The sequence below is a fragment of the Cucurbita pepo genome, chromosome LG13 (assembly GCF_002806865.2).
Source record: "Cucurbita pepo subsp. pepo cultivar mu-cu-16 chromosome LG13, ASM280686v2, whole genome shotgun sequence".
NCBI classification, from domain to species: Eukaryota; Viridiplantae; Streptophyta; class Magnoliopsida; order Cucurbitales; family Cucurbitaceae; genus Cucurbita; species Cucurbita pepo.
The window spans coordinates 5671145-5681202 of record NC_036650.1 but is presented as its reverse complement, the minus strand read 5'-3'; the positions used below and the strand labels follow the sequence as shown (position 1 = coordinate 5681202).

Below are 10058 nucleotides of genomic sequence, written 5' to 3'. Positions count from 1 at the left end.
GCGAATGAATATTTAGATATTTAGGGTTTGATTAAAAAATTGTGTTTCAAAGATGATTTCGATTATTGACATTCAATGTGTTATAATAAGTTACGATGGTTGGAAAATAGTTTTATTTAGACCTAAAATAATAATTAAGACTTTTAAATTTTGTAAATTTTAGTTCTTATACTTGATGTATAATAATTTAATTTTTAAATTTATATTTATATTAAAATTTCAAATTATGAAAATACAAGAGTTAAAATATGTGACACATTCCAAAACAAAATTCAAATAAATATTTATCCTTTTAGAGAAAATTGAGGTGGTATCTTTTGTATTTGTTATTTGTTATGGATGATAATTAGTTTTCAATATAATATTTTGTCAATTTTATAAATTAAAGAAATTACATAACTCTTCTCATTCATATATATATATATATTATAAATTATAGATATGTTGAATTATGACGTTTACATTTTATGAATTTTCAAGAATATCTTAAAATAAGATAGAAGATCCTTTTTGACCATAAAGATTTAGTTCTCATGTGTGTCCGATTTGATTTTGTATATTTTTATTTTACATAAAAAAAACAAAAAAAAAACGTTAAACCTTATTGAAAAACCTCATTTTCGACGTTTTAAGTCTAACTCTTTGAATTCATAGATACAAAATGAACAATAATGTAATGATGGCTAATAGCGCAGATTGTGATCATTTTTAGGACTTAATTATTATTGTTAGTGTAGTTGATTATTTGACTAGAAATACATGTTCTCTTTTATTTGGTAGAAAATAGGAAATAGAGGCGAATGAAACTATTGAAGTAAATAGCAAGAAAATTGAATAAATTAGGCATAGAATATGAAATGAAACCTCGGCATTTAGGGATCTGGGGCACCACTTCGAGAATCAAGGTTCATAGAAGGTTGGGGAGTAGTACGCCCGATTCACCTTCATGACTTTCTTTCAGTTGTTGGGAGCGGCCCTCTATCAATCTATTCACTTGCCTGTGACCTTTCTTACTAGAACGACTCGATTGTCAAATAATTGCAAGCCGATGAGAGAATTGAAAGTAGACACATATACTAAAGATTTCATTCATAGTGTCTGCTTGTGCACATGTCCTAAAGGACACACACGATAGACCCTTATGTATGTACTTGTCCTTCTTGTCGTGTCACCTCACGGTCATGAGGTTGTTCATTACTCACAAGCACTTCTCTCTAGATATGCTGTTGACATTCTTTATTTTACCACCTTGGCCTTATATGCTTACTTCACGTTGCCCCATACACCACATGAACGTGTAATGATTTGAGCTTCTAACTTCTTAGTTTATAACTGTTGAATGATGAAAGTCCCACATCGACTAATTTAGGGAATGATCATGAATTTATAATCAAATAATATTCTCTCTATTAAAGTCATAGTCATAAAACTTATACCCAAAGTAGATAATATCATATTTTTTTCTTCGAAAGGTTTTTAAAAGAATAAAATTTAAAATAGGGAAGTATACGAATATATGGATTTTTTACGTCTCTCCGATTCCCCGCGAATAGAACAGAGGTTGAAGCAGCAATTCATTAGGAGTCTGCAAAATGGGGGCAGAAGAAGCAGCCATGGAACAAGAGAAGCTCGCATCTCGGAATCCAAGGACGATTCCGATCACAGAGACTCAGTTCCTATCCTGGAAGAGGCAGAAGGTACTTTCCCTTCTCCATCGATCTATCTCAGGCTTCGCTTAGGGTTTCTTTTAGGTGTCAATTACTTGTATTTCGTGCCAAAGCCTGTAAAATTAGAGAATTAGGGCTGCGTGAGATGATTATTGTGAATTTGAAAACCTCTAGGATTCATTCAGTTTAGAAAGGCATTGAAGAATTTGCTGAATAGTTTCTTGCATACATCGCATGCCAAACATCACTGTCATTTGACATAAAACAATGAATGAAGATCATTGAATGAAGCCACGGTATTTAACCTTCCCAAATAAGGCAATCAAGCAAAGAACCTAATCTTCTGTAGATTGTTACAGATTATGGAGAGGAATTAGGGGACTGGAGGATTGGGTTCAGACAGTATACAGGAAAGAAGAAACTTCATAGAGAACATTCCTGAAGGCTCAAGAGTCCATTTATGACGATCGTTTAAAGTTGGGGATAGGCAAACTTCTAGTGCAACAAAAAGGAGATTAGCCAAATCTTGAGATTCATGATCATTAAGGGGCTTCTAAAATGAAAAATCATAATCTTTAAGGAGAGTAGAAGAACTGTGACTATAAGGATTAAAATAGAATGGAAAAGCACCTCATTTTGAAGGGAAAATAAAGTGGGGTAGAACAATTTGGAAAGAATTATTTCCGATCCTGAAGTCCTACGAGAAATGAACATGAGTCCCATTTCAGGTGGAAATTTTAATGAAATTGTTAAGGAAGGGGATTATTGAAATTCTGCTAGAAAATACTTGCAATATGTAAGCGGCTATCATTAGATTTGGAGGCTATTAATGTTCTAAATCACGTGTTTCAACAATCGACAGTGACACGGAATGCAGGTTCGATTTTGTTCGAGTCAACTGACCTGAAAGGAAACTCAACCATTCCACCAGTCTTTTATAAGGCGATTTGTGTGTCACTGAAGTCTGAAGCTAATGAGTTGTTGATGTTTGACATCTATCTCCAACCATCTTCTCTTATTTGCAGGATGCTGAGGCATCTGCAAAGAGAGATGAAACAGCAAGGAAGCGTGCGGATGATATAGCCTCAGGAGCAGTGCAAATGAATGGGCGAGAGCTTTTCTTGCACCAACCATGGGTTTTTGATAATTCTCAATATTGAGGTTGGTTTTAGATGGAAACATTGTGGTGCTACGCTTTGTGGTCTCTTGAGATATTGGTCTTTTACTTTAAAATGTTACCTTGTATTGTATTCGACTTTCATTGCTCATACGAGTCGGTAGTCCTTCAGCCCAAAATTTTTATTCTCTTTGGCCATAGTAGCCGTATATGAATCTGTGTAGGTTTCATGCATGGTAAAATCCGTACAAATTTTTTTGAATTGGACCAAGCTTTCAAAGCCATTGATTGTCCTATGCTGTTGGCCTAAAACGACTTTATGGAATGCATTTGTCTTCTGCAGTTTACAAATCACGTGTAAATAAATGTTATGTTGCCTTCTACAATAGGTCCTTACATGATGAAATCTTTTTCATAAGGACATCATGGTTTTAGCCGCTAGCATATTCAGCGCTAAGTAAATTTCAGTCCCTAATGCCAAATTATCTTATGAATCCCAGATGCGTGGTTAATGCATTCTAATATGAAGAGGATAAATTAACCCCTATGGGTTGATGCCATGGTCAATAAGGGGCATGTAAATAATAAAAGACTCCCGAGGGAATTGGTACAAACTATAGGTTACGTATCTAGAGTTTAATATCCTACAAGTCACCTTAGTAGCTGAACATAGTAGTACTGTTAAACGACTGCCTTGTTAGATTACTTGAGGTGTACCTAAGATAGCAATTTATCGACACTAACCCAAATCATAATGCAAGATCCTTGAGTGAATTGACCATCTGATTTACAAAAAGGGAATGACCTCTTTTTTCAAGGGTTGATTATTTATATCCTCACTCATGGCTTTGAAGATTGTACAAATGAAATGATGCCATGAGTTCGAATACAAGGCTTCCTGGTAGCATGGATTAAGTCTAGGTGTAGTTATGCATTTACTATTTCAACACATTCTTAGACATTTTCATGGGCTAGAAGAAAGGTGATTTTTTTTGTTTATACAATGACATCCATCCCTGATGAACAGAGGCATGCCCATATTAAATAAGGGGAAAAGTGGTTGAAGGCCCACCGAGTGAATGACCTTATCTGATCGTCAACCCAAAAGAGAGAGGATTAGCCTCACCGAGTTTAGGTAGCAGCCTGGATAAGCAGGAGTGGCTCTTGCACTTCCAGACACACAAAAGAAACAAAAAGGCATATAAGGGAAGGGGCCCTGTTTGGACCAACCCATATTTCCTGGTCCACACGAACATTTGATCAAAAAGGGGAATTTGCTACATGAAATCCGAGCGGAATCCTCTCTCTTTCTCTGAAGAATATCTTGCCTTTCCTTCAAGGGATATTTATCCACTTCATTTTACTTCTTTTCAGGAATGGCTTGGACCCTGTTTGATTAAGAATATTTGATCAGAAATATGCCCTTTTAACTTTAGGTTCTCCTTTATTCTAAGTGCATGGGATTGGGATGAGCTAGAATCTAAACCCCGTACAAGACAAAAGTCACCGACCTCCTTTCAGTTTTGATTTTGATTCTACTTTGTCGGAGATACTTCTTTAATTCTTTTATAGAAAAATTGCACAAACTATTAGTTTGATACAATTATATCTATGTAATTTGTTACAATTATATCTATGTAATTTGTTAGTATTGCAATTACCCCTCTTGTTAGAAGCGAACATGAAATCAAAGAAACATATAGTGTTATTATGTAGTGGGATAGTACAATGCAGAGAATATTGGGATATGAATAGTTGATTGAAAGGTAAATTAGCGGCTACATGATAGAGCAAGCGTAGGGATTGTCATCACTAAACATTCGGACATAGTTTTCATTGACAAGAGTCTCTGTAATGGTGGCTGTGTTGGGAACACTCCGAACCATGTTTGGAGGAGCCTTCTTGTCGTATGAGGCTGAGATATAAGGATATGGCTCCAATGAAACTGGAACGTAAGGCCACATTTCCACCTTCTTCTTCGTTGCTTGTGCTGCCTTCAGCACCTTCTTTGGCTCTATGTAGCCTGTCACTGTCACCTTCATCTGCTTCACATCCACGTCCACTTGCTTAGCCCCTGCAACCAACCCCATTCAACCATACCACGTTCTTAAGTTTTATAACCATCATTAGTTAGCATAGTGGCCATTGTTGGGCTAGTAAGAAAGTAGATGTCGAGTTCAAATCGAATGAGATTAGTTGAGATGTGTGCAAACCGATTGGAGAATCGATGATATTAGAAAGTCTCTGAGAGATTTTTTATCAAGGGGGTTTATATATACTATGTTAACTCACTATTTAACTCGAAAGCTTATGTGTACCTTTTACACGAGACATGATTTGCTTCATCTTCCGACCGCAGCCCTCGCAGTCCATTCGAACCTTTAAAGATACAGTTTGCATCTGCTTCTTCTTCTTCCTGTGCTTGTAAATCAAATTGGAGAAGTACTCCCATGTGCCTTCAACTCCCATTTTGTTCAGCTTCCTGTTTCCTGTTCTTTGCTAACTACTTATCTGGGAAGATTGGTGGGAAAATGATGTGTAGGAAAATCAATGGCTTTGAAAGCTTGGTCTCCTCTTGAACAAGTTCAGGGTTTATGTAATTCTCTGGAACTGTCCTTCCCTCTTCTTATAAGTAGTTATGCAGGCACTCAGTTGAAAAGATGATGGGAGTTTTGCATCCAAAGTAGTACTTTTTTTCCTTCTGGTTTATTCAGAAAATGGTTCAATTCTTCGTGTATAAGAAAAGGTGGAAGTAAGGACAAAGTTAAAAGCTAGAGAGCCAATGGCTTCTGATAGTGACTATAGTGACTATTTGTAACAGCTCAATCCCACCATTAGCAAATATTGTCTTTTTTGGGGCTTTCCTTTTTGGACTTTCACTCAAGATTTTTAAACGGTGTCTGTTAAGGATAGGTTTTCTTTCATACCCTTACGAACAAGCTTCGTTCTCTTCCCCAACTGATGTGGGATCTCACAATCCACCCCTTTTTGGGTTCCAACGTCCTTTCTAGAACACCAACTCGTGTCCACCCTCTTCAGGGCTCAGCCTCCTCGCTGACACATCGTTTGGTGTCTGGCTCTGATACCATTTGTAACAGCCTAAACCCACTACTAACAGATATTGTTCTTTTTGGACTTTCCTTTTGGAGCTTCCCCTCAAGATTTTTAAAATGTGTCTGCTAGGGAGAAGTTTCCACACCCTTATAAAGAATGCTTCGTTCTCTTCTCCAACCGATGTAAGATCTCACAACCTTAGAATGTGTCGATCATTCATCTATATCCATATATCTCTACAAGAATATGCATGTATTGTGACATGGATCAGAAACTGCCACGTTCCATTGATTATCATCCACGTGGATAATCCAACGGTAGATGGAGAGCCCACATGGCAACCAAAGAGTTCAAAGGGAGCTGGTGCAGGTAGTTGTAGTATGAATTTGTTGCTATATTATCCCATCTCTCTATCATATTATTAATATTGAAAACTTTCAACTCCTTACCTGTTCGAAAGGAATAGTGAGAGTGATTGGGCGGTGGGAATTTAGAAAGAAAGGAAAAGAAAAAAAGAAGTATAAAAGGAATATACAAAGGCATACCCAAATGAATGACTAGTTGTAGCTGCTTTGCAAGGTGGCAACAATTTGGAATATGGCTTCAAAACTTGCATTATCTTTCCCCTCCGATGATTGCTGCCTTTAGATTTCCCTGTTGGTGTGGATCTTAATTGATGAAAGAAAACTAAGTTTTTGCCTTTTTCTATGTCAAGTCTTGTCTTTACAGATTAGAATTTGGAGGGCTTACAACTAATTAGGGATAAGTCCCCACAGTTTTGTTTCATTACTGCAAATTATTGTGTATCTAGAGACATCTATAATGGTAGCTACTCACTTGTTCTTTCTTTGGTTTAAATATTAATTTGGTCCCTTTCTTTAGTGCCTCTACTTTTTGAAAGGGTCGGCAGGGCATAGGAGTCTTGGGTCATGCATGGATTTGTCGAAATAGTAGTCTTAGGTCAGGCATGGTTTTGTCGAAATCACCTCTGTTAACCTGTTTTCTTCTATTCAAGAAGGTACTTTCAAAATGTTCATTTTAATCTATAACTTTTAGGTACTTCATTTTGATTTTGATGCGATTCTATTGGTTGTTGACTACAATGGACCTTTTGTGTGAGACCCATATCGATTGGAGAGGGTAAGAAACAATCCTTGTGGAAACATTTATCTAGTAGACGCGTTTTAAAAACAGTGAAGTTAACGGCGATACGTAATGGGCCAAAGTGGATAATATCTACTAGCGGTAGGCTTGGATAGTTACAAATGGTATTAGAACCAGACACTGGGTGGTGTGCCAGTGAGGACGTTGGCTCCCAAAAGAGTGGATTATGAGACCCATTTTGGTAGGTTGGAGAGAGGATTGAAACATTTCTTACAAGGGTCTGAAAACCTTTTAAAAGTTGAGAGGTTAACGACTATACGTAACGAGCTAAAACAGATAATATCTACTAGCGGTGGGCTTGAGCTGTTTTATTTTGAAAGTATCGATACTAAAATAAACCTAAAATTGTAAATCAACACGTTTTTTTAGTTCAATTTTTGCTTCTTTTTTAGATAATCTTGAGGCCATATTGGTATTCCTGCAATGTTCGTATCCTTGCATTTTAAAAAATAGCATGTCACGGTGTTTATATCGTGTCACATCCATATATTCAATGTGGCTTTGTCACAATTTATTGGAATCTCTGTATGGGCAAAAGGTAAGCTTTTTGTATACTAAAGGAGGTTCTTTTGTATGTTTCTATCGAGATTTTTTCAGATTTCATACGACGTCGTTTATAGATAAAACTTTTGTGGGCCATAGAAAAGGTAAAGCCCATTATCAAAGAAGGCCCATTAATATTCCAATGAAGCCGTGGAAAGAGCCCAATTTTATTGACATGCAAGTGACCCTTAAATTATAAACCCTAATAATCCAGTCCCGCCACTCCGTGTTGTGGAAAAGCCTCGTTAGGGTAGGGCAGGTATGCTTCAAACCCTAATTTGACACGAATTATTATTATTTTTTTTTTTCATAACATCCGACGACTTCGATTGTTTTCATTTCTGATTCTTTCTGTTTCATCTTCCCTTTAAGGATTTTGTACTCCTTTTGAGAAGCGACAATGGCGCCGGCGAAGAAGACTGTAAGTGTTACTCTTAACGGTTCATAAATGTTGCATTTCCAATTACTTCAGTGATAATGGTTTTGATGATCTGTGGTGTTGTAATTGCAGAAGAAGACTCATGAGAGCATTAACAACAGGCTCGCCCTTGTGATGAAGAGCGGCAAGTACACACTGGGGTACAAAACCGTTCTTCGCACTATCCGCAGTTCCAAAGGTCTTCGTCCGTTGTTTTCCCTTTCCAAGAAACCTTGTTTATTCGAATTTATATTTTATTTCCATATATATATATATTGACATTTTTCTGTTTTTCGATCTGTGAAAATACAGGAAAGCTTATTATTCTATCGAACAACTGCCCGCCTCTGCGTAAATCCGAAATTGAGTACTACGCAATGCTTGCCAAAATTGGGGTTCACCACTATAACGGAAGTAAGTATAGTAGAGCTTAAGCAGGATTTTTCTGCTTTATTGTATTTTAGAATTGCTCTCATTGCTTGTATTGCGTTTCGTTTTTCACTATTGTAGTATAAGAAATAACAGGCTGTCCTCATCTCAACTCCGTATTGGAGGTTGATTATTGTATATCTGGACAAGAACTTGCTGTGTTTGTAAATGTTGTTTGATTGTATATTTGAGTAACTCGATCGATTACGTAATGGGTGGGTGCTCATAACGGGTTTCCATGACCGGGATAAACGAATTTGATATTCAATGTGTAGTTCGTCCTTGCTAGTTTCCTGTTGATTTGCTAGCATTGTCTTCTACAGATGTTTTCATCATTGGTATATTGCTTATTGAATAAAATAGGTGGGTTGCTTCCATTGGCAGTACATGGTTCTTCTGACTCATAATATTGATGTAGGGTTTTTTTTTTTTGTGTGTGTCAAAGCACAAAACTCACCTCAATGCTCGGTTCGATCGCATCGAAGTGATAGGTGACGCCTGAGTGAAGTGAGGTGCAATGAGTAAATAAATAGTATGGAGATCATAAATTTATAAAAACATAGTCATGAAATTTCAAAGCTTTAAAAATTAATACTAAATGGTAAAAACATCCAAATGTCTAAATTATCCAATAATAATCACAAGTCATGAAGAAGTTTGATTTCCTATTTTGATTGCTGCATGAATCATGTGCCTGCCTTGGTTTTATTGCTAAGAAGAAAAAAACGAAATAGTGATAATTGAATCATGTGCCTGCCTTCAACCATGGGGAAGGTGACGCTGGGAAACCACAGGTGCAGCGTGGAAGTGCTGGATTGAAGTTGGCTTGCCCCAGCTGCTTGCAAGGCCCAAAGGCCTCAGGTTCCCTCGCCCTTAACCATAGGAGAGTGCCTGGTTTAACACTAGTTATTTCCATCCCTTTTGTCCATCTTTTGTTTCAAAAATTGTTAATAAATTAGTGTGTATGCTCGTTCAATCTGCTTTACCTTCTATGCATTTTTATATACGTTTATTAGTATTTTTTGTTTCTTCTGTCTTATATGTTATTTTTGTTATTTGGGTGTACATTTAGGTAATGTTGATCTTGGAACTGCTTGTGGCAAGTATTACCGTGTTTCCTGCCTCAGCATCATTGACCCAGGTACTACAAATTTTATTATTTGGTTTATCGAATTTAAATTTTATGTTGTTATGACGGTCTCTAATTTTCAGTTCTTGAAGTTTGTATAAACTTTTGAACAAAAACTTGATATGATCGCAGTTAGGTGTTCTTGACGGTCTTTAACTTGATACAAATTTTATTATGTGAGTGAATATTACTGCGGACAAATGTTTGAGAGAATACATGCAGTTAGGTGTCGAGTTTTGAAATATATTAAATCTTTTTGTTATATGATTAAGAAAAAAAAAAAAAAAAAAAAAAAAAAAAANTGTTCAGAATGCTACACTTCGAAAGTTGGCACTAAATAAAACCATTTGTAAGTATAGATATAAAAGAGAAATAAGTAAAACTTTCAGCTGCCTAATACTTGTTTTTTAATGATGGGTTTTACCAATTCTCCTGCTGCTCTATTCTTTTCCAGGTGATTCGGATATTATCAAATCGCTTCCAGGTGATCAGTGATTATTGTACCCTGTAGAACTTAGTTTTTTTTTTTTTTTTTTT

The 10058-nt window shown here is 36.3% G+C and overlaps 3 protein-coding genes across 4 annotated transcripts in view; 2 read left to right on the top strand and 1 right to left on the bottom strand.

Annotated features, from left to right (window-relative positions):
* The first annotated feature begins 1500 nt into the window (after positions 1 to 1500).
* On the top strand, positions 1501 to 3046 carry LOC111808266 (zinc finger CCCH domain-containing protein 15 homolog). The gene is made up of 2 exons (XM_023694147.1): positions 1501 to 1697; positions 2693 to 3046. The coding sequence occupies exons 1-2, from the start codon at positions 1593 to 1595 to the stop codon at positions 2825 to 2827; spliced, it is 240 nt and encodes a 79-aa protein (XP_023549915.1). The 5' UTR covers positions 1501 to 1592; the 3' UTR covers positions 2828 to 3046.
* A 1420-nt stretch (positions 3047 to 4466) lies between these two features.
* LOC111808359 (heavy metal-associated isoprenylated plant protein 24) lies at positions 4467 to 5482 on the bottom strand. Its single transcript, XM_023694289.1, has 2 exons — positions 5103 to 5482; positions 4467 to 4858 (listed from the first exon to the last, which is right to left on the bottom strand). Exons 1-2 carry the CDS (start codon positions 5251 to 5253, stop codon positions 4563 to 4565), a joined length of 447 nt encoding a protein of 148 aa, XP_023550057.1. The 5' UTR covers positions 5254 to 5482; the 3' UTR covers positions 4467 to 4562.
* Positions 5483 to 7726: 2244 nt separating this feature from the next.
* The window catches only part of LOC111808114 (60S ribosomal protein L30-like), a 2696-nt gene continuing 364 nt past the window's right edge, over positions 7727 to 10058 (top strand). Inside the window, exons 1-6 of one of the 2 annotated variants that reach the window (XM_023693925.1) lie at positions 7727 to 7804; positions 7918 to 7966; positions 8057 to 8162; positions 8276 to 8377; positions 9465 to 9533; positions 9976 to 10057. In XM_023693925.1, coding sequence (XP_023549693.1) covers positions 7946 to 7966; positions 8057 to 8162; positions 8276 to 8377; positions 9465 to 9533; positions 9976 to 10016 — 339 coding nt within the window. In that variant the 5' untranslated portion in view covers positions 7727 to 7804; positions 7918 to 7945 and the 3' untranslated portion in view covers positions 10017 to 10057. Of the gene's footprint in view, positions 7805 to 7834; positions 7967 to 8056; positions 8163 to 8275; positions 8378 to 9464; positions 9534 to 9975; position 10058 lie in introns of those variants that run through there. The other variant, XM_023693926.1, reaches the window with a different exon arrangement.

Excerpts from the sequence above, each read along its gene's own strand:
- LOC111808359 (XM_023694289.1), bottom strand. The coding sequence starts at position 5,253 with ATGGGAGTTGAAGGCACATGGGAGTACTTCTCCAATTTGATTTACAAG. Across the intron at positions 4,859-5,102 it reads AATCATGTCTCGTGTAAAAG|GGGCTAAGCAAGTGGACGTG; the intron begins GTACACATAAGC and ends GGTTGGTTGCAG.
- LOC111808266 (XM_023694147.1), top strand. The coding sequence starts at position 1,593 with ATGGGGGCAGAAGAAGCAGCCATGGAACAAGAGAAGCTCGCATCTCGG. Across the intron at positions 1,698-2,692 it reads TATCCTGGAAGAGGCAGAAG|GATGCTGAGGCATCTGCAAA; the intron begins GTACTTTCCCTT and ends TCTTATTTGCAG.